At 48.7% G+C, this 22,136-nt stretch overlaps 3 protein-coding genes across 3 annotated transcripts; 2 read left to right on the top strand and 1 right to left on the bottom strand.

Moving 5' to 3' along the window:
• The first annotated feature begins 83 nt into the window (after positions 1-83).
• LOC137902975 (tapasin-like) lies at positions 84-5,263 on the top strand. The gene is made up of 8 exons (XM_068747086.1): positions 84-207; positions 2,191-2,376; positions 2,460-2,708; positions 2,815-3,174; positions 3,297-3,620; positions 4,102-4,203; positions 4,355-4,383; positions 4,495-5,263. The coding sequence occupies exons 1-8, from the start codon at positions 144-146 to the stop codon at positions 4,504-4,506; spliced, it is 1,326 nt and encodes a 441-aa protein (XP_068603187.1). The 5' UTR covers positions 84-143; the 3' UTR covers positions 4,507-5,263.
• Positions 5,264-6,196: 933 nt separating this feature from the next.
• daxx (death-domain associated protein) lies at positions 6,197-15,135 on the top strand. The gene is made up of 11 exons (XM_068747083.1): positions 6,197-6,228; positions 7,441-7,642; positions 7,832-8,275; positions 8,564-8,695; positions 8,802-8,918; positions 10,207-10,438; positions 11,100-11,269; positions 11,873-12,023; positions 12,590-13,079; positions 13,466-13,598; positions 14,878-15,135. Exons 2-11 carry the CDS (start codon positions 7,460-7,462, stop codon positions 14,935-14,937), a joined length of 2,112 nt encoding a protein of 703 aa, XP_068603184.1. The 5' UTR covers positions 6,197-6,228; positions 7,441-7,459; the 3' UTR covers positions 14,938-15,135.
• A 3,897-nt stretch (positions 15,136-19,032) lies between these two features.
• Positions 19,033-21,394, bottom strand: zbtb22b (zinc finger and BTB domain containing 22b). Its single transcript, XM_068747620.1, has 5 exons — positions 21,152-21,394; positions 20,405-21,079; positions 20,003-20,308; positions 19,240-19,914; positions 19,033-19,200 (listed from the first exon to the last, which is right to left on the bottom strand). The coding sequence occupies exons 1-5, from the start codon at positions 21,392-21,394 to the stop codon at positions 19,033-19,035; spliced, it is 2,067 nt and encodes a 688-aa protein (XP_068603721.1).
• Between the last annotated feature and the right edge of the window lie 742 nt (positions 21,395-22,136).

The raw sequence follows: 22,136 nt of genomic DNA on the forward strand, positions 1-22,136 counted from the left end.
TTTTGAAATGCTGACCGGAAGTACTTTTTTCTTTTTTTTCTGGGTCGCCCAGGAACCTGTAGAGAAAGTGAAACTAGAATAAAGGAGCAGTGGAAGCGGACATTACTGCGATCTTCTCGTAGCAGCAAGCCGGGAGCAGAGAAATGACGAGCTTCGGTGTGGTCTGCGCGCTCTGCCTGGCGGCGGTAGCCGCCTTCCGGGTTCACGGTAAAGTCCGGGGGGGGGGGGGCAGATATTTGTTCATGTATTTCAACTCTAACAGGGAGAATAAAATCGAAAGTGAAACTCTTGCAGGGTCGGATCAGCTACTTTTCTGGTAGTCAGTAAATAGATAGACTTTTTATTCATTAATAACACTCTTAACTCAGAGAGCGCAGACCTCCGCCAAGCAGCTCGTTCCCCTCCTAACTGGATCCACACCGTCCACATGGTGATCTGGATCAACACCAGAAGGTTCTGTCAAAATGTCAGGTTTGTGGCACTGTAAAAGAGAGAAAATCAGAACCAAGTCCCAAAGATTCAACCCAATAACCATTTACTTGCGGTAAGAAACGAGACTATCCTATTCTAGGATATATTCGAGACTAGACTATTCTTTCCTTCAGCAAGGGAGAATGGAGCTGCTCTCTAGCCGCGCCATCGACTCTCCCAGCAAGGGAGAGTGGCTGCTGCTAGCCTCGTCCTCGATTCTCAGAGAAACAGCTCCCCCTGCTGGTTTTATTAGCAGATAAGAATGTGTACGTGCGTAAATCACCCAGACATGAAGACTCCAACCTTGAGCAGATAGCTCTTCCAGACAACACAAAGTGTTCACTTCTTCAGTCTAGTCAGCTTAACAGATCTACGATTGTCACATACTTTATGAATATCTTGAGTAAGATTATGAAGGATAAATGGCCTTAAAAGAACCATGACATAACTACTGCTACTCATTGGTGAATTAATGATAAACACATTTGCAGATTTATCTAACACAAAAATGCATTTCAATAGCACTTACAGTCAGTTTAGAGTCCTCATGCAATGGAGGTGGTGGGAGGACTCTAAAGTTCCTGGGAAGTCCACATGGGGAAGAACCAGCCTTCCGGGTGGACCAGAGCTCTAGATCCTGCAGCCCCCCCAGAAAATGGAACTCGTGCTAATGTTTGAAGAGCCCAACCTTTATCATGAGCGAAGGGGAACAAACTGACATGAAAATCACCTCAGTTGAAAGGTGCCTAGAATAGAGAAACGAGTACATTTAAAGAAAACCATTTTGACATGGATGGATGGACGGATGCCAGGCTTTTCGCTGTAGCATGTGAGACGCACCCATACCTGTCAACCAGTACGTTTTTGCCGTACAAAGTACGGTTTTTATGCATTCTAGGACGTGTACGCCGTAGAAGAACATCTGTACGGGAAAACGCAAATTTGTAGCGTCCGTCAAACACTGAAACAAGGACGAGATGGGTCTCAGAACAAGCTTTTATTAATCGGTAACCCCGCCGCTAACAGAACAGATATTCTCTCCCGTCTCTCTCACCCCCTCCACGCTCACACACACACCGCCCCTCCTCCCTGGATGCCTTCACTGACTCTCTGCAGGGTAGGAATTACGAACACGAACTGTTACAGTCCCATCCGGTCTGCACCGAATATCAAGAAACATGAAAAACATGTTTCCCAATCACAAGCCAGCAAAGGTTTGTATTTTCTGTCCCTGTTTGAAATTTAAATTACAAGCATCATTGATCGATACTTAAGTTTGGTTTACAAAAATAAAAATGCTAACGATTTCCCCCCCCCGAAATATCTGTTCTTATTTAAAAAATTAAATTACAAGCATTATTAATGGATATTTTAGTTTAGTTAAAATATCAAAATTAAACTGTATCCTAATTAATAATGTCCAACTATGTACATAAATAAACGCATTTGAAAAAAAATATATGGTGTAAGGTTATTTTGAATTTTGTAAGGAAAAAATCAACGGTTTGTAAGGCAATGGAGCCTTGGAGGTTGACAGGTATGCGCACCACATAGTTCAGATTAATGACGCCAACATCGAGTCACGGTAAGCATGAAGGGCCGTTTACATGCAGTAGACTATAAATCGATGTAATCACATTACAGAGTACAGAGTAACTGGACCGCTGGACCGCCGCGCTTCGGTCTCACTGATGTTGAAAGCATGTGTTTTTACATTAGGTGCCGCCTGCAGCAGCTGTCCGGTGCTGGAGTGCTGGTTCGTGCAGGAGGTGGCAGGTCGAGGAGGGGGTTTAACCGGGTCCGCAAACCAGGTCAGATCTCTGCTTCACATCAGCACGGAGCCCCACAGCCGGCCCCCCAGGGGCCCGTCTGACATGGACCCTGAGAGAGTCTTCTCCATCACCGGTTAGTTTAAAATGGCAGTGAAAAGGCCGCGTAGTCTCTCTCTCTCTCTCTCTCTCTCATCCCTTTGATACCCGACTCCACAGACCCAGCTGGGACGCTCTGCCACAGCGCTCTGAACCCCCCCAGCGGCTCAATTAAGAAGCCCCAGTGTGAGATGAACCGCTTCCAACCGCAGCCATCCCACCTCAAATGGGTCGCCACGCTCACAGACTCCGCCACGAGCCCTGCATACCTGCAAGCCGATTGGTTCTCAGTGTCCAATCAGGGCTTCAACGATCAGCTGATCATTTCCAGCATCTTACGCGCACCGGCAGCAAGCAGAGAGCCGGATGGTAACGATTGGTGACGCAGTTAAAGTGATGCTCTTTATCAATGAAGTCCATCTTAGCGCTAACTGTGCTAGTTGGACTCTTTCCCCCCCCCCCCCCGTTGTCATAGTGATCCTGAGCGTGACCACGAAGACCGTCTCCGTGCAGGCGAGACTAGGAGAACCGGTACTTCTGGACTGCAGCCTCTGGGCCAACCCCGCCTCCCCTCTCTCCGGCTCCGGCTTCGCCGTCGAGTGGCGCTACCAGTTCCGGGGTGACGGGCGCTTGGTCCTGGCTTACGACGGGAAGACGGACTACTTGGTGGAAGCACAAGGAGGCGGGGCCACGCTGGACTTTGAGGGTTTGCACGAAAGGGGGAATGCTTCGCTGATCCTGCAGGAAGCCAAAGTGCACCACTCCGGGATGTACATCTGTACGGCATACCTGCCGTACCTCGTGGCTCAGGTGACGGTGCAGCTGGAGGTTGTAGGTGAGGGAGGTGTCAGGTTTCATGCACGATTTAATACCTTCTCTCATGAGACCTTGAGAGAGCCAGGTTATCTCCATTGCCCTTCCTCTTTTCTGTGCTCCTGCTCTCTCCCCTTTGACCAGAACCGCCGTCCCTCGCCATCTATCCGTCCCCTGTCGCCCTCGCTGTTCCCGGCCAAGCTTTGACCGTCCAGTGTGAGGCCTCGGGCTTTGCCCCCCTCTCCTTGGAGCTGAGCTGGACGTTTAGAGGCGCCGACGGCAAGTCCAGGTCTCTGGGATCGGGCAGCATGACGGGCCACAGGGAGGCCTGGGATGGAACCTTCAGCCAGAGCTCCCGGCTGGAGCTCGAGGCCGCGAGCATGGACCTCGGCAAAGGCGGGGCGCTCGGCTGCGTGGCTGCCCATCTCGGTGGCACGCAGCAGACCAGCGTGACCCTCAATGTCGCCGGTAATGTGCAAGAATGTTGCTGCCGATTCGGTGACAAAACGAGTGATAGATTTCATTGGTAAACATTTGTAGGCGAGATCTAGTCTTGGACCTTGGCTGGTCCACAACGTCAGGTTGAGTCCAACCTGGTCTGCTTGTGGACTCGTCAGTGCCGCCGTCCATGTCAAGCATGTTTGAGGTCCAGCGTCGGAGCGATAACGTCACTCCTTTGTGAGCAGGGCCTCCCAGAGCAGCTAAAAGGGCTAACATATGCTAGTTATGAAGCTACGCTAGCATAATGCTGTCGTGTAGAAGTTCTTGAAATAGAAAAGGCAAATTGTACTGGCTGCAACGTTCTCCATTTCTTTAATGTCTGCTTTCCCGTGAGATTAGAGTGTGTGTGTGTGTGTGTGTGCACGTGTGTGTGTGTGTGTTTTCTATATCTTATCCATATTGGAAACTGCGTGATTTATGCTCGTGAAACTTTGTTTGTTTTTTGCAGGGTTCAATTCCCCCTCCATCGAGGACTCCATGGCGATGGTCGGGGTCGCGCTGGTCCTTTACGGCCTGATCAAATTCATTTCGTGGCTTTTCACCTTCTCAGGTAGAAAATGATTTGAAATCGGCATCTAAGAAAAACAAATGATTTCCGTGGGCTGATCTTAATACGATTGAAAGATGTCACAGTGAGATTTTCAGTTCTTTCTTTCTGCATGTATGAATGAATGACTTGCCCTTTATTCCACTATTCTTAGGTTCAGCACAGGATAACGACAAAGACAAGGTAATATAATTTTCCACTGAAGGTCTTTAACTGCATTTTCTACTTCAGATCCTGTGGGATTACGCGTACAGCCTCTTCCAAATAATTCCATCCCACTTCTTTCATTCACAGAAATGCAAGTAAAGAAGGAAAAGGTCTCGACTGCTGTTGAAGTTAAGATGAACCGGGGAAAAAAAATTCTATTTTCACAAGTGAATATGTAAATCTAGGTTGTGACACTTTTTTATGCACTGGCCAAGTTGGGGATTTGAGTTTACCATTTCCCATCCACGTGTATATTTTTTTTCTCGTAACGTCATTCTGGATCCAATCCAGATTAAATTGGGTACATGACTGTGTCAAACGCCATTGACATTGGTCAATAACCATTGACTGCAATGGAAATTTTACATTCATCCATAATCCAGGATCTCAAATGGAAACTATAATCTGTTCCTGGGAACATTCTCACCATTTCCTGAAAATTTCGTTCAGATCCGTCCAGAATTTTTGGGGTTATCTTGCTAACAGACGGACAATATCAAATATTCACAAAATCCCTGAACGAGCGTCTGGAAGCGTTCTCGTGCGCTCGATCTCTAATTTATACTCGCATCTCCGAACGCTTGTTTATAAAAGTGCTATCATGACGTGAATCCGCAGAAAGTGAGCAGTGACATAGCAGTGTTGTCTAAAAACTACAAAAACGTTGCATTCACATTCATAGTAGGATGTTGCAGGTCTTCTGTAAGGTGTATGGAAGTGTAATGCTCTGGATGTGGTGTCAGTAATCAGTAATGTTTAGAAATAAAACTGTTCACAGAGTTTGAGAGACTGCCCTGCTACATGAGTTCATTCTGACTGTGAAACGAATTAAATCCAGAGTTGGTTCAGAAATGACTTGGTGGAAAAGTAATTTACTTTGTGTTGTGTCCTAACTGTTTAGATCTGGACGGTGATACGGACTCCATTGGTGTTAACCTTCATTTAAAAACCGACACCAAACATACGCAGCTGCTTCTATGTTACATTGACGTGACCGCCGTTACTCCATTACCCAGAATTCCTATATAACTTTGTCCATTGGTTTCACTTGTCCTCCTTTTGGACATGAGACAGCTCTAAGCATCATGTTGGCTTTTTGTTGATTATTTCACTCCGTAGTATCCAGTTGATCCAATTTCAAAATTTGCTATATGGGAGTTAATTGGATGCTGCCCATTATTTTTTGCGTCCATTTTCCCTCCTACCTCCAAAAACATGCAATTTAGGTGAAGTTATTATTCTAAAATTGCCCACAGTGTGTGTGTGAGTTGGTGTTTGCAACGCATTCGAGGTGTACCCTATGGAGGACCAAAACTGGCCCAATTAAAAATAAATATAAATGGGGGAAAAAATACAAATAATACTACATAAATAAATAAATAACTGTTAATATAAATACAAAAATATAAAACAAGATAAAAAAATTACAAATATATGTGGAAATAAATATATACAAATAATTATATATATATATTTAATTTATTTCCAAATATTTTTTTATTTTTGAATCTTGTTTTATATTTTTGTATTTATATTAACTGTTTATTTATTTAGGTATGTATATATCCCCCCCGTTCCCCATTTATATTTATTTTTAATTGTGCTGCACACCCCGGCCACTATTCGGCGCTAATACAATAATAGGCTGCTCTGCCAACGCGGCGAGAAGAGAAGAAGAACGAGAATGACCAGAAGAAGAAAGTTCCCCAATGGGTAACAACATTACTGACGATGAACGATCTATCAACCAATAAGAGACGGCGATGCTGCCTCGACTTTAGCGGGTATACTTTCGATCTCGAGTCTACGGCAACGAAGTTGGTGAGCGTTTTATTTATTTTTTTCGTAAAAAGATAGTCTGTTGGAATAAAAATACAGTTTTAATATTGTACTGCCTTTCCTTGCTAATGACGTCACAAGAATAGCGTGCGGCCTTCTCAGTGGGCCCGTTATTTGTTTACCTACTCGCCCACATACTAATCTGAACGCTTAATAGCTACTAAATGCTAATGTTGGCTACATCAAAAACATAACTTTAATGATGTGTTCAACGCCGAATTTATTTATCGTCACGTCAGAAAGCTCAGACTAGACATCGGTATGTATGACTGTGTTATGTCTGAGAGTTCAATCTTCTTTCTTATTGTAGCTCTTGCGTAATTTTCTGTTTTAACGTACAGTTGTTGTCAGTTGTTAACGTGTTTTGTTTTTTGCACCCTGGTATTACAGTAATATTGTAGTAGCTGAAGCTATTATCCATCCCATTGTTAAGATGTGTTAATGAACACACAGTCTGTTATTATAATTTATTAGCCTGCAGCCAACATGCTAACTCGCTAATAGCCGGTTTCTGGGCAGAGAGAGGAGGTGCCGATGATGTTTGACAGCTTGGGCAGAGCCCTCCTCTCCAGGGGGCAGCCCCAGACTGAGCCTTGTTAGCGCTGCCAGCTCATACTTCTTGTTCAAGATGGATGAGCATCGTTGTGTGTAATATAGTGGAATCAACTATTGTTTTGACCAAAATCTTTAGTGGTTTTAAAGCCTCTCATGCTTCCAAAATATCAAGAGTAGAAGGTCTCCAAAATCCAAGCAGCGGTTGGCTTCGAACCATTTGCTCAGATGGTTCATTTTCTTTGTTTTGTGTGTGTGTGTGACATTTGGGATCTAACAGGCTGGTGGGTACCGTAAAGATATTAAACCCTCACCCTTCCATAAGACCAGTCATAAAGATATTAAACCCTCACCCTTCCATAAGACCAGTCATAAAGATATTAAACCCTCACCCTTCCATAAGACCAGTCATAAAGATATTAAACCCTCACCCTTCCATTAGTTATGCCCAACTCTTTTGTTTTTAAACGGTTTAATCCTTTATCATCTATCACACCAGCCTTTAGTAATCAATATGTTTACTACACTTCGCGTATTTCAGGATGTTTCGTATAGATCGATGGCATGATCTCAACATCCCACTTACTTCAGTCCTGATCGGCATTTTGTGTTTTTTTTTTTTTTTACATTTTGCGGAGGCAGAAATAACGGAACACCTTCGATGGCAGTGGCTCCTGCCTCGATGGCGGATCAGATCATCGTCCTCGACGATGGCGACGAAGAGAAGACTTCTAAACCCTCCTGCTCGCCATCCACCCCGTGGTCTCAGCCCGGAGCCAAAAGCGTCTCGACGAAGAAGGACACGCATGTCCTGCAGGCAGAGAATAACAGGTTGTTTGCTGAGGTGAGCTCGGGGGGGGGGGGGGGTGATTTTATCCAGCTGAGTCGTTTTAATCACAATAAGTTGTTGCTGTTTGCGTTCTGATTATAACCCTTTTCCTGTCCCCACCCTCTGCCCCTTTGCCCCACCCTCTGCCCCTCTGCCCCACCCTCTGCCCCTCTCTCCTTCCCGTTTCCTTCTCCACGCTCTCAGTTCGTAGAGCACTGCGCTGCCTTCACCCAGGACTGCCCCGACGTCTTGCTGTTCCTCCAAACGAAATACTCCAAGGCCTCTCCTGACTACCTGTCGTCCGTGGCGTTTAGGAACACCTTGAGCAGCTGTCTGAGCCGCGCTCAGGAGAACTGTTCCAAAACCTTCGTCTACATCAATGAACTGTGCACCGCGCTCAGGCAGCACTCGACCAAGAGGAAGCAGGTGGTGGTCATGGTTGAACACGTGCCCCGCGCCGCCGTCTCGAGCTCTCTCCAGTCTCCTCCTGTCGCGTCGACCAATAAAGATGAGCCGGATGCAGAGAGGGACGGACAGAACCCGGCAGCGGAGGAGAATCAGCCTTCCACCTCGGGGCTGCAGGGGGGCCGCAAAGACGAGGCGGAGCCGCATGCGCAGAAAAGGGCAAACAGGAAATCCAGGAAACAGGTTGGCATTGGGCGCTACGAGTCACACCTGTGTTTGTTTTTAGCTGATTAGCATGACAATGACACCCCCCCCCCCCCCCACACACACACACACTGGCTCTGAGACACCCCTCATTTAGATGACCCCTGAACTGTAACCTGCAACGTTCTGTTATTTCTGTCTTTTTTTTTTTCTTTGCCTTTGATTCTAGAACTTGACAAAAATAATCAATGAAGGAAATGAAGCAGTTGAGCAGAAGTCTGTCGGTAAAGCACTTTCCCCTTCATGTCTGCTTTCAATTTCTCTCAGATAGCATACCTGGAAAACCTCCTGAAGACATACAACGATGAGATCCACCGGCTGCAGCGGTCCGAGCTCAGCGTGGCCGACCTGGCGTCCAACGAGTCTCCGTACATCCAGGAGAACCAGCTCAAACGAAAGGTCAGGCTGAATCCGATGCAGGTTCGGGCTCCGCCGGATACAAACGGAGCGGAGCGCTTGAGCAAGAGCCTTTACCCCAGGCGGTCACGCTTCTCCTCTTTTTCAGATGATGAAGATTTATGAAACGCTGTGTGAACTAAAGGGCTGCAGCACGCTGACCGGCCGAGTCATTGAGCAGCGGATCCCCTACAGTGGCACCCGTTATCCTGAGATCAACAGGAAGGTGAGCAGGGGGGTGCTGGAGGTATCCTTCCATGGTTCGGACATGTCCAGAGGAGAGACGGGGACTATATCGGTAGAAGGATGCTGAGGATGGAGCTGCCAGGGAACAGGGCTAGAGGACGACCCAGGAGAAGAGACATGGACGTAGTGAGGGAGGACGATGCAAAGGACAGGGTGAAGTGGAGAACGTTGTGGGAATCGGCCCTCGGGTTTGGTTTCTGTTCGGTTTATTCTTAAAGAGTTGAGTCTCTGTTTTGGTTTTATTGATTAATACATTTGTAAATGGATCACAACCTGTGAGAAACATGTAACGTAACAAATCGTTACATAACAAACAACAAAATGTATTACTGCAACAAAAAAATCTAAAACAAAAGTGATTTAGCTTTAGTTAAGCAGAAACCGAAAATATATGACAATTATATGCGCTTTAACTATTATAAACATGTTATAACATACTCTGAACCCTGACCACCCAATTCCCGGGACAAATGACTTCGATTGGAAGACATTGGTTTTAAACGCAGCGACACATTATTGATATTTATATTTTAATAGAAAAATAAATGTACCGTATATCAATTTTTAAATGTGTGTGTATATATATATATATATTTATATAGTCCTGTATTAGCTAAACGAAACTGACGAGATGTTTCTTTTCCCGAGAACTTGCCGTCGATTCTTTTTCTTTTGCTTCCATCTCGTGCTGCAGCTTCTTTTTTGTCCTGAGCATAGTTACATAGTTAGCACGTTGCAAATGTGTCGTTCTCATCGGGTTTTCTCAAGTAAAGCCGTGCCGGGCTACTTTGCTGAACGTTCCTATCCGCCATGACCACGTTGCTGTTGTGGACAACGGAAACCGAAAGGACGGTTATTTTGTGCGCGTCCTCGGGTTGTGACTCCCGGGCCCGAGTTGGTTCTTCGGTCAACCAGACGGCTCTAGGACAGCGTGAACCCCGACGGGACAGGACGAAAGTACACACTCGGCTCCCTGCAGAACGCAGATGAACTGTTCCTCTGGTAACCATGGCAACCAATTTGATTCTCCGGCACTCCCAGTTTGACCTTCTGTGGACAAAACTGACCCGCACCTCTGTCACAGACGAGTACAGCCGCCCCGGTGGCGTTGGTCCCTGGGGCAGTGCGGGGTATTTGGACTAAAGCCGCTTTACTTGTAATATTTTCTCCAGCACAAAGTAAATCAGAGATGCAGCCATGCGGACTTGTGTCTCTGAGGGAGCTGCTTTCATCTCAGCCTTCGCTCTCTCTCTCTCTCCCCCCGTCAGATTGAGCGCTTCATCAACGGCGCCGAAGCGCGGAGCAATCCACCAGATTACCAAGACATCCTGCAGCAGGTGGTCCGTGCCAACGATCGCCACGCGCTGCTCCTGACCAGGAAACAGATGAACCAGTTGGCTAAAGAGGTGTTTGGATATGTGGGGACGTGCTTGCAGGACAGACGCCACCAGGACATGGTGTACAACTTTGGCTCGCACCTGACTGACGCCTATGACCCTGGTGAGGCTTCGGGGGGGGGGGGGGGGCACTGAGGGAGCCTGACCCAGGAGGGACGGTGTAAATGCACCAGATGTGAATACACAAGGGTTTGGAGAGGCTGAACGGGAACAGAAAGCGTGTTAGCGCAGCAGGAAGCTAATCAGGCTAGCGGCTGAAGCTTCAGGTTATTCGGGCTGAACCTTTATTATTTAATGTGAATCTGACATCAAGAAGTAGGATTAGACCAACGCGCAGTAACTGGATTGTAATTCATGGATATACATATATATCCAATAAACCGGCCTTTTTAGTCTTTGATGTAAGATGTAAAGACTGTTTGTTGACATTCGTGTTGTCTCGTCGTCTCTGCACGTTAAGAGGATAAACATTCTTCGCTTTAGTTCACATGAGCAAACGTAACGAAACCCTTATTTCCACGGAGTTGGTCCGCTTTCTCTCACGAGCAACGCTTGAACACGTTCAGGTGGTTTGGTTTAGAATACATTCAAGTACATTCTGATACACTTAATGGAGTATAAGAAGTAAAGTCTGTTGTATAGTATTTCACAGCGGCAATGGCATGTTTTTCACTGTTGTTTCTCCTAATTCCTAGTTTCTCGTCTCTCTCTGTTCTTTTTTTCCACCATCGTTGCTTCCTCGTTTCGCCGACCGTCCTCTCAAGCCTCGGACCCCGCTCGAAAGGACGCCTCCCTGCAAAGGAAGCTGAAATCAAACAGGGAGGTGGCCGTGACCCAACTGGAGGAGGTCATCACCAAGTACGCTGTCCAACAGGAGGACTCGGAGCCAGACAGGAGCAAACGACAGCAGAAAAACAAAAAACAGGAGGAAGAGGTGAGAGAGCATGCGGAGGAGGAGGAAGAATCCTCACATTCGTACTTTAATGAATACATGAACGAGGTTTCATTTGTATTTATGACGACTACCAAAAATATCACGTGTTTGATTTGTTACCGCCGGGCAGCCGGGACAGATCTATCAGAACACAACCGATTCAGGACCGGCTGATAGCCGACAGCAGTAACCAATCTCAACGAGTGTCAACAAAGGGGCGGTGCCAATCGATATTATGTGTATATATATATATATATATATGTTTTTTTAAAACATTTTTGCTTTTTCACTCTTATCCGTTGTCGGCTACATGAAATTAAAACACATTTAGACATTTCATATCAGAACGGAAGGGAAACCATTGGTCGACCATGATAAATAATTGTTCCTTTTAAAACGCTAAAAAAATAATAAACGCTTAAAAGATAAAAAGTAAAAAAAAAAAAACAGAACGCTAAAGATTGCTGTCTTCCCCGAAGCAACAATTACAAAAACTGTCCGTACGGACGATGTGCAGGAATGAGAGAATTTGAACTGCAGCATTAGCCTGATTTGTGATTGTACTACTAGATGTACTCTGTCTGATCCTCGTGTTCTATTCAGGGCCACAAATCAGAGAAAGAAGAAGAGGAGGTAGAGGATGATAACGAGGAGGAGGAGGAGGAGGAGGGGGAGGAGGAGGATGAGGAGGATGACTCGTCAGAGCCAGACATTGAGGAAGAGCTCATGGCCAGCACTCAGCAGGATGGACCAGGTTGGAGCAGCGATCATTTAAAAAGCTTTTCTTCGTTCGCTGTCAGAAAGTAAAACGTCAGAAGCAGCAAACGTTTGACATTCTGGCTCGACAAATCAAACGATAAAGCAGCGGGGGGGCTTTTTTAATATGCACGTACACGTACCCTTTTTTAATATGCACGTGCACGTACCCTTTTTTAATATGCACGTGCACGTACCCTTTTTTAATATGCACGTACACGTACCCTTTTTTAATATGCACGTGCACGTACCCTTTTTTAATATGCACGTACACGTACCCTTTTTTAATATGCACGTGCACGTACCCTTTTTTAATATGCACGTACACGTACCCTTTTTTAATATGCACGTGCACGTACCCTTTTTTAATATGCACGTACACGTACCCTTTTTTAATATGCACGTACACGTACCCTTTTTTAATAGCCTCGTGCATTCGAGTGAGCAGTGAAGGGCTCTTTGTGTTTCCGATAATGCGAAGGTCTTTCTCTCGGAGCCCCAAAACGCTGCAGGAGTCGTCTCTGAGTTCAGGTTCCTACTCACGGGAATCATCTTCTCTTCTAGACGATGAGGATGAAGACGCCGCCGGTGACGTGGCGGAACAAACGGGTGAAGACGCCGGCCAGGAGGAGCCGCCGGGCGAGCCAGAGAGCGTTTCTGTACAGCGGGGCGACGGCCTGGAGGAGGACGAGCCGGAGCCCCCCACGAACGGCCTCGGCCCTCTTTCTGACGAGAGCAGCTCCGACATTTCTCCGTTGTGTGACGTCCCATCGACTGCTCACAGCGCCAGCCAATCGGAGCCAACGCAGACTGCTGACCGGGACCCATTGTCCAATGGTAGCCTCGGTGAATTACCCAAGCCAGTGGAACCCCACGACAACGGCGTCGCCACGACGGCGGCCGATGGGGCGCCGGCGTCCCCCCTGGCAGCCACGCCTCCCAATGGAACGCCGATGCCCGGCTGGTCCGGAACGTTGAGGAGCCAGAAGAGAAAGAGGGGCGAGGTGGCGTCGGGGAACCCCAGCGACTCGGAGTGCACGATCGTCTGCGACAGGTGACCTGAGATGCTCACGTCTGTTTAAGCTTCTGATCGGTAGATCGATAACATCTCAGCCGCGTTCCTGTGCCGAGTCCGGTCTTTGTGCCGAGTCCGGTCTTTGTGCCGAGTCGGGTCTTTGTGCCGAGTCGGGTCTTTGTGCCGAGTCGCGTTCCTGTGCCGAGTCGGGTCTTTGTGCCGAGTCGGGTCTTTGTGACGAGTCGGGTCTTTGTGCCGAGTCGGGTCTTTGTGCCGAGTCGGGTCTTTGTGCCGAGTCGGGTCTTTGTGACGAGTCGGGTCTTTGTGCCGAGTCGGGTCTTTGTGCCGAGTCGGGTCTTTGTGCCGAGTCGGGTCTTTGTGACGAGTCGGGTCTTTCCTACGTCTCTCCGTTCGTCTGTCCACAGCGAGGTCGGCGTTCCCCGCGGTGCGGGCGTCGCTAACAGCAGTCCGCCACAGGGGGAGTCGACCCGAGCAAACACACCGGCCCAGGTGCTGATCACCAGCTCGCCATCAACGCCCCCCCCCAAGAAAAACAAGGTGGGTCCGCTTTGAACATGCGCTGCGTTGCCAGAAGTATTCGCTCGTCTGCCGTCACTCGCCTATGAAGGAGTGACGATCCCATTCTGAAACCAGGATGAGCGACTCCTTTCAACTCGATTTACCGTAACGAGTTTAGAGGTCTGTTGACTTTCACACCTGTGACCATGGAAGTGGTTGGAACACCCGAAATCAGTGATTTGGATACCTGAACAAATACTTTTGGCAATATCGTGTACATTAATACTCGTAGTATTGAGGACAGTACAAATGAAACCCGAACAGGTTTATGTATTCCAGAGTTGACGACAATCTTTGAGGTGACTCATAATGGAGTCGCAGCAAATCACGTTTGACATTGATTTCAGGATTTTAACCCCTTCCAGGCCATTTTGAACACACCTGGGTGTTTGTTTCTATAGAGGGAAAAGCCCCTAAACTACCGTAGGTGCTGATCAAAAGGGTTAACGTGTGTAAATGATCCCCGATAAGTCTGGTTTGGATGTCATCATCTAACTTACAGCAGCACGAGGAAAAGATCTCGTCTTCCCTCTCATAGCGAGGAGAAGCCTTTTTGCCCCAGGCATGGGGGGGGGGGGGGGGGGGGCGGTGGAGGCAAAGGCCTCTGCAGGACCTGCCCCCCAGTAAAGAGGTCCAGATGTCCTAGTCCTTCTCTCCCTCACTCCATGCTTGTGTTGTTGTTGTTCTATCTATTCTGTTATTGTTCAGAATGTGGGTCTGCTGTTAATTAAATAACATTTTCTCATGTTGAACTCTAATTTTGACTTTTGACCTTTCAGTGGTTTTGCCCTCTATAAAACAAACAAACATCCAGATGTGTTCAAAGTGACCAGGAAGGGGTTAAAAATCCTGAAATCAATGTCAAAACTGATTTTAGTGGGACTCGATACGAGTCAAGATTTTGAGAATAATTAGTACAAATAGTGACATTTATAAATCACTAAATGCCAAATGGACATTTTTGTCCATTTGAAGGGTCATTGATGGGATAGAAATTCATTACAGGGTCAAATTATGGATTTTCAAGATGAAAATTTAGATTTTCAAATTTCACCCAGAATGATGCCGCCTCACTGAAAATCAGCTCCCGTGAGGAGGAGGGAGGAGGGGGGAGGAGGGGGGGGGGGGGGAGTCTGCGGCGGATTTTTGAGTTTTCCGAAATGGACAAAAATGTCCAGGGGTAGAAATGCAGATTTAGAGGACTGGTTTCATTTGAGTCTCATTACATGTCCTAATTGTCCCCTCAATGTGCTTCCAGGTCAACGTGGCCACGCAGTATGACCCGCAAGTGATCATCGTCCTGTCCGATTCGGAATGACCTTTGACCTCTCGGTGTACGGAGTCTTCCACGCCGCACCTTTCGGGCTGATATTTTTCTAAGGAACCCTTTCTGTCTGCTGTCTCGCAAAAAAAAAGAAGACAAATCTCAGTCCGCGTTTGTCCCAGGTTGGGATGAAGGACATGAGAAAGCGACTCGGGAAATTGTGACATTCGAATTTCATGGTTTGTTTTTGTAAAGGAAATAATAAAAAAAAAAACTATTTTAAATTTGTAATGAATCTACTTCTACAGGGTGTGATTGTTTGTGACGTCCTCGTCTCTGCCCCCCCCCCCCCCCCCGGCAGCGGGACCCCTGGCTCGCTCGCCGTAGTCGAGTTTCTTTTTGTCGGATGGCTGAACAGGATTGAGGGACGCTGATAAAGATGAGAGTGATATTCAACGTTTGTCTTCTAGTCAAGAAATCCCAGTGAGAAACGAGGGCCGGTCGTTCTCCGGCGTTTAGCGTGTTTAGCTCCGCCCTCTCGTTTCACCTGCTTCCTGTTTGTTGATCGCCATCCATCCATCCATTTTCGATCTCAATCGTCCCGTCTGCAGCTGCTTTACCCACGCTGAGGGTCACGGGTGTTGCCTGTCCCAGCTCTTCTTGTGGGGGGGTACACCCTGAATGAGTCCCCAGCTCATTGTGGGACAGACAGCCACTAACGGAGGTGGAGAACCCACACAGACTCCGCACGGATAGGAATCGCACTGGTACCTTCTCGCTGTGAGGCGACAGCGCTACCCACTGCGCCGTAGATCTTCATTAACGTTTAGTGTAAAGCCAAATCATTTTGTCTCAGGAAATCGTGTGGCGCAGACCCCAATACTCTGAATGTGTTTTTATTTGTAGGGCGGGGTCTCATGTAAACGCGACAGACGTGGGATTGTTATTTAAGTGGAACGCTCTCCTTAAACCGAGCGGAAAGTTGTCGTTGACGTGCTTCACCAACACCGAAACTTGTCATCTGCTTCTGATAGAAGTTTGGTGAAATTTCTTCTTTCTTCTTCTTCAAAAAGCCGCCTTTTTTACAGCGTTTCGTATTTGGGTGGAATTCTTTTTGTCCTCGCAGCCTAAAATCTCTGCAACGTCACATCTGTCTAAATCCAACCGATGGAATCCCGGAACAAACTTTATGGCTCCTCAAGACAGAAATTCAATGACAATCTTTTGCTTTTTTTACGACTGGTTTCATGTTTTCATGTTTTTTATGCTTAGATTAGCCTTTTATTTGTGTTTTTTCTCTCGAGCGTCGCCTTCTCTAAACTTTGTAGCTACAACCTGTCAGCATTGAAGCGTTTTAGGTTTTTAATCATGACTGTGAAATTTTCCTTTTTGATGAAATAAATTTATTTATATTCAGACTCTGTTTTTGACAGGTTTGGTATCAGGAAAGTAATTCTTAATCATCCATAATTGTAGGGTCCCAACATGCTGGCGGGGGGGCGGAGCTTTCAGTTATCAAGCTCCCTGATTGGTTCGTGAGACAGACACCATCTCCATGTTCAAGAGGAGACTAAAGACTCTCCTTTCTAACAAAGCTTATAGTTAATCAATACAATAATCAATATGCTGTCATAGACCAGCACCTCTATGACACACTGAGCTCCTCCCCCTTTATCTGGTTATTCATGTTATAAATATATGTCAGTAATCTCTCTCTCTCTTCCCCGTAGTCTTGTGCTCTCTCTCCCTCTGTTTGTCCCTCTTTCTGTCTCTGTCTGCAGGTCCTTCTGTCTGTGGTGCTGCAGAACCTGGACCTGTGGCCCTCACCGCTGATGTCCTTATCGCTAGCATCAGCATTTATAGCTTTATACATCTTGCTTTTGTTTGATCCTACTCTCTGTCTCTCACTTCTCTATCCATCTCCTTGTTTTTGACTCTCCTCCTACCTGTGATTCTCTCTCTCTCTCTCTCTCCTCAACCCAACAGGTCAGACAGATGGACGTCCACCATGAACCTAGGTTCTGTCCAAGGTTTCTGCCTGTTAAAGGGAAGTTTTTCCTTGCCTCCGTTGCCAAAGTTCTTGCTCTTGTGGGTCAAGTTGAAATCTTATATAGGAATTATTATTAGGTTAATCATTAATAAAAATATGTCTCAAAGATCTTTTCTTTGACTTTTTTTTCCTCCGTAAAAAAAATCCAGTTGATTTCAAACCGATTTAACAACGAAGTGTTTCCACCTACATCTTAAAATTATTAAACATTTTAACTAAATATTCTTTTGTTAATCACTTTACATCGAAATCAATTAGAATATCCAGGATGTTGGAAAATCAGATGAGTCAATACAATAATAATTTATTCTGTTACGGCAGCTCCAAATACAATCAGGATTGGTCACAAACATTGTGTTTACCACAAACCAACAATTAGCTTATATGTAAATGAGTGTTTTCTTCACAGACGAGCAGGCGAACCTCTTCGAGGCCGAGCGGCGGCGCCGTTTCAGGAATCCACGCCGCGTTAAAACAAAAGTGTGTGGAAACCCGCTTTAAAAAAATACTGCTAAAGAATAAAACTAACAGTATTTGTCTTGGAGTGTTTCACAGCTACTGAATCCAAGACTCGAGAATAGAATCTGGACTTTGGAGCATTCAGGGAACCTTTGCTGGCCGAAGGAGAGTCGAGCTCGAAGCCAGAAGCAAAACGTTTTCTCTTCTGGATAACTTCAGCATCGGGATTCCAGGTTTGACGCGTATTTCATTTCCTGATTAAATCAACACTGCATCTGCTGAACATCAATAAATGGACATTCTGTCCAAACAGCAGGTCCGTCCAACAGTTTAGATATTAATGGCACCATTTATCGAGTTATTCTGAGGGTGCAGTCGATTCGCAGTAATACAGACGACTTTACATCGTAGCAATGCGTCACTTCAGCAGCGTTGAAAATATCTATCCATCTATTGGTCTATCTATCCATCTATCTGTCTATCCATCTATCTATCCATCCATCTATCCATCCATCTGTCTATCTATCCATCCATCTATCTATCCATCCATCTATCTGTCTATCTATCCATCTATCTATCCATCCATCTATCCATCCATCTGTCTATCCATCCATCTATCTATCCATCTGTCTATCCATCTATCTGTCTATCTATCTGTCTATCCATCCATCCATCCATCAGGGCGACGAGGATAATTGTTGTCTTTGAATGCAGCGCCGGTGACATCACAGCGTCGTAATGATGAGCAAGCAGCAGGAAAAGCGTTTTTTTAGTCGGTTGTGTATTTAAGTCGTGGAACACGTTACAATACTTCTACACTGATGACGCTGCCACAGAAGGGAAGAGGTAAAAGCATCATCATCATCATCATCCACAGAAACACTGAATAAACTTTAATAACGTCCCATAAATGTGGAACGTTAGCGTAGCGCCCTGAAACTAGCGCTCCGGGTTTGTTTTTTTAATGAGGCCACTTTAGAGGATCATTTTCAGATGAAATCACGAGCACAAAGCGATTTCTTACATTTCACTCCACATCGCTCAAGTGGAATCTCACAGTCCCGTCGTCCCATGAAGACCCTGCTCAGGTTGTCCAACAGAAGCCCCGTGCCTCCGGTGGAAGTTTAAACGATCATAACAAGTCGAATAAACCGGGGAGCAGCAGGAATGAGGAGAGTGGCTGTTTGCTGAGAGAGAGAGAGACAGAGAAAGAGAGAGACACAGAGACAGAGAGATAGAGAGAGAGACAGACAGAGGGAGAGAGAGAGAGACACAGAGAAAGAGACAGAGCAGAGAGAGAGAGAGAGAGGGAGAGAGAGAGACACACAGAGAGAGAGAGAGAGGGAGGGAGAGAGACACAGAAAGAGACAGACAGACGGAAAGAGACAGAGAGAGACACAGAGTGAGAGAGAGAGAGAGAGACACAGAGGGAGAGAGAGAGGGGGAGAGAGACAGAGAAAGAGACAGAGAGAGAAACAGAGAGAGACAGAGAAAGAGAGAGACAGGACAGAAAGAGGCAGACAGAGAGACAGAGACACAGAACGGAGACACAGAGAAAGAGAGCAGAGACCAAGACAGACAGAGACACGGAAAGAGAAAGAGAGAGAGAGAGACACCCGTTGACATCACACAGTCTTGCTTTAAGTCACGCTGACGTCACACCCGTCGTCCTCCCGACCCGGACCCGGACCCAGACCTGGACCCAGACCCCCAAACCCCCCCGGCCCCTGACCTGGACTCTGGGAGACGACCCCTCCCATGTTTCCGCTACTACTGCGGCTACTTCCTGCTGCCGCCACGCCGCTGTGCTGCGGTGACAAAACGGAGAGATGTGAAGGAACAGACACGCCCCCCCCTCCCCCTCCCTCGCCTGCAGCCAGGTGGAGGCGCGGGGAGGACGACGCCTCGCCGCCGCGCCCCTCGCAGTGCGAGCGGTGCCTCATGAAGCTGTCCCGCCACATGAAGGTGCGGGCGCAGCGGGGGCAGCCGTAGGGCCGGAGGCCGGTGTGCGTCTTCATGTGCTCCGTGAGGTGGTGCTTCATCTTGAAGCGCTTGGCGCAGACGGGGCAGTGGAAGGGCCGCAGGTCCAGGTGCATGTTGACGTGGCGGTCCCGCATGCTCTTGTGGGTGAACGTCTTCCCACAGTGGCACATGAACAGCCTCCCGGAGCCCCCCCCGCCCCCGCCCCCGACCCCGACCCCCCCGCCGCCGTCCATGCAGTCCGCTCCCAAAGCGCTCTGCACCGACAGGTGGACGGCGCCGTGCTCCAGGCCGGCGCCGCCCGGGGGAGGGACAGCGGGGTCCAGGGACAGGCCGGGGGCCTGGCTGTAGAGGAGGATCTGGTTCCCCTGCATGTCCAGGGGGAGGAGCTGGGTCCGGGCCGCCGCCGCGGCGTGCTGAACCTGCCCCAGCAGCGCCGACACGGCGCGGCCGGCGCTCGGGTTCTGGTGCTGGCCGACGGTCGGGTCCATTAAACTGCCTTCAAACTTGAGGTAGTCTTCCGGAGAGCGGCAGTAGTCCACCTGGAGACAGACGGAGACGGAGACGGAGACGGAGACGCTTCGGCTCAGACCTGGGATCAGTGTTAGAAGCCGCCGGTTTCGGGCTCACCTGCGAGTCCAGGTCTGCCTCGGCTCCGCCCCCCAGCTCGGCCGAAAGGCTCCTGACGTTGGAGATGTTGAAGTCGCTTCTCTCCCTCTCCCTCTCCAGCGCCGTCTCTCGCTCGTCGTCGTCTTCCTCCTCCTCCTCCTCCTCCTCCTCCTCCTCGTCTTCGCCCCCCTCCTCCCCGGAGACGACGAGGAGGTCGTCGTCCTCCACGCGTTCTGCTTTCACCACCACCCACTGTTTCCGGGGCACGATGCTGGGCTGGCTGTAGGCGGGCCGCCTCCGCGGCGCCATCGCCGACCCGTCGCCGTCCTTCCGGGGACGCGACAGGAAATAACGAGGCCCGGCGTGGAAACTGAAACAGGGACGGCTCCATTTAAGGGCGTCTTCCTGCCGGCCGACGCTCACCTGATACGAGGACACCCCGAAGCGGTCGCTGACCCCGACTTCTTGCTCCGACGCAGAGATAGATTTTTTCCTCCTCCTCCCTCCTCCTCCTCCTCCTCTTCCCGCCTTCCTCTGGTGGTACATCAGCTCCTCCTCCTCTCCCTCGCCGCCCCCCCTGTGGAGGAAGGCTTCCTCTCCTCCAGACGGGGTGCAGTAACTGGGGGTGTCGCGTGCCCCCCCGCCGCCGCCGCCGTCACCTGCAGCTCCGGCCGCGGCGGCGCCGGCCCCGTCTCTGGGGCTGAAGTAGTTGGTGCTGCTGGGGGACTGGCTCTCGCTCGGGGGGGGGCGGCGGGGGGGCTGAGGGGCCTGCTGGGGCTCGTTGGAGCCTACGACCTGGCCCCGCCCGCCGTCGCTGTGACTGCTGCTGCACCCGGGGTGAGCCGACCTTCCGCCTCCTCTGACGCCGGCCCCGCCCGACGCGCCGCCCGCTGCGCCGGCCCGCCCCTCCTTCAGCAGCTCGGTGCATTTGTCCACGATGTCCCACATCTGCAGGACGCTGCCCACCGTCAGGTAGTTAACGACGTCCTCGCGCAGCATCCGGAGCTCCCCGGTGTAGGCGCAGCTGAGCACGCCCTCGAAGGCCAGCGGGTCCATCGCCGCCGGGATGGAGACCGAAGACATGTCCTTCAGGAGCACCTGCCAGGGAGGACAGACACCCGTCACTTAGCAACGCCTCACAGGCGTTCGACAGGACCGCCGGACACTTACCTGGTCGTGGAAGTACGGCGAGGAGGCGGCCAGGACGCACCGGTGGGCTCTGAACACCCGTCCCTGGACGTGGATGGAGAGGTCGCAGAGCCGGCCGTCTTCTCGCTGCCGGTTCAGGCCGTCCAGCACCGAGGCCCGGGCGCTGGGGAAGCAGACCTGCAGCACCGGGCCGGACGGGTCTCTCGGGGCGGCGCTGCTGCTGCTGCTGCTGCTGCTTCCCACTTCCATGGGCAGGGACTGCATCTGGGCGGGAGGAAGACGGATCAGCGTTGCGTTCCGTCACGTCCGCCGCCGCACGCCTTCCTGGTGCCGAGTCTGGCTCTCCGATGGAACGCCTTAGAACTGGAGCACATCGTCCCGATAGCTAAATATGTACGGCATCGCCAAACGCGTCATCCATAGCAGGGGTCCCCAACGGTACCGGTCCGTGAGGCATTTGTTACCGGGCCGCAAAGAGAGAACAACTAATGTATCCAATTTCCATTGTATCGATTATTAGCGTCTAAAAGGTGTTTTGTTTTGAAAAACAACCGGATTTTCTCCAACTTAACAATCGCCTCTTGATACGTTGCTAAAAAAAAACAGCCGTGAACTCGCGAGAATTAATAGAGAAACAAAAGTCTTTGGAGAGCTTCTTTGCTAAGGAAAAAAGTCCAACCGAGGAGGAAGAAGAGGAGGAAGAAGAGGAGGTGATGACCTCCAAGAAGAGAAACCAGGACTAAGACTTAAAACTCGGGTATTAACAGCTGATTCGCTCCGTTAACGATCAATGAAGGGTTCAAAACTGCTTCAGCACATTGAGACCAGAACCCGGATTAAAAGACAAGAACCCGGATTAAAAGACAAGAATGTGGAATTTATGAAACAAAAAACCATGAAGGACCACAATTTATGGTGAGTAGATATTGTGTAACTATTAATTATTTATTTAATAGTTATTGCAAGTGCATAATATAAAGTTTATTGGTAAGATTATATCCCTCTT

The sequence above is a fragment of the Brachionichthys hirsutus genome, chromosome 13 (genome assembly GCF_040956055.1).
Source record: "Brachionichthys hirsutus isolate HB-005 chromosome 13, CSIRO-AGI_Bhir_v1, whole genome shotgun sequence".
In the NCBI taxonomy this organism is placed as follows: domain Eukaryota; kingdom Metazoa; phylum Chordata; class Actinopteri; order Lophiiformes; family Brachionichthyidae; genus Brachionichthys; species Brachionichthys hirsutus.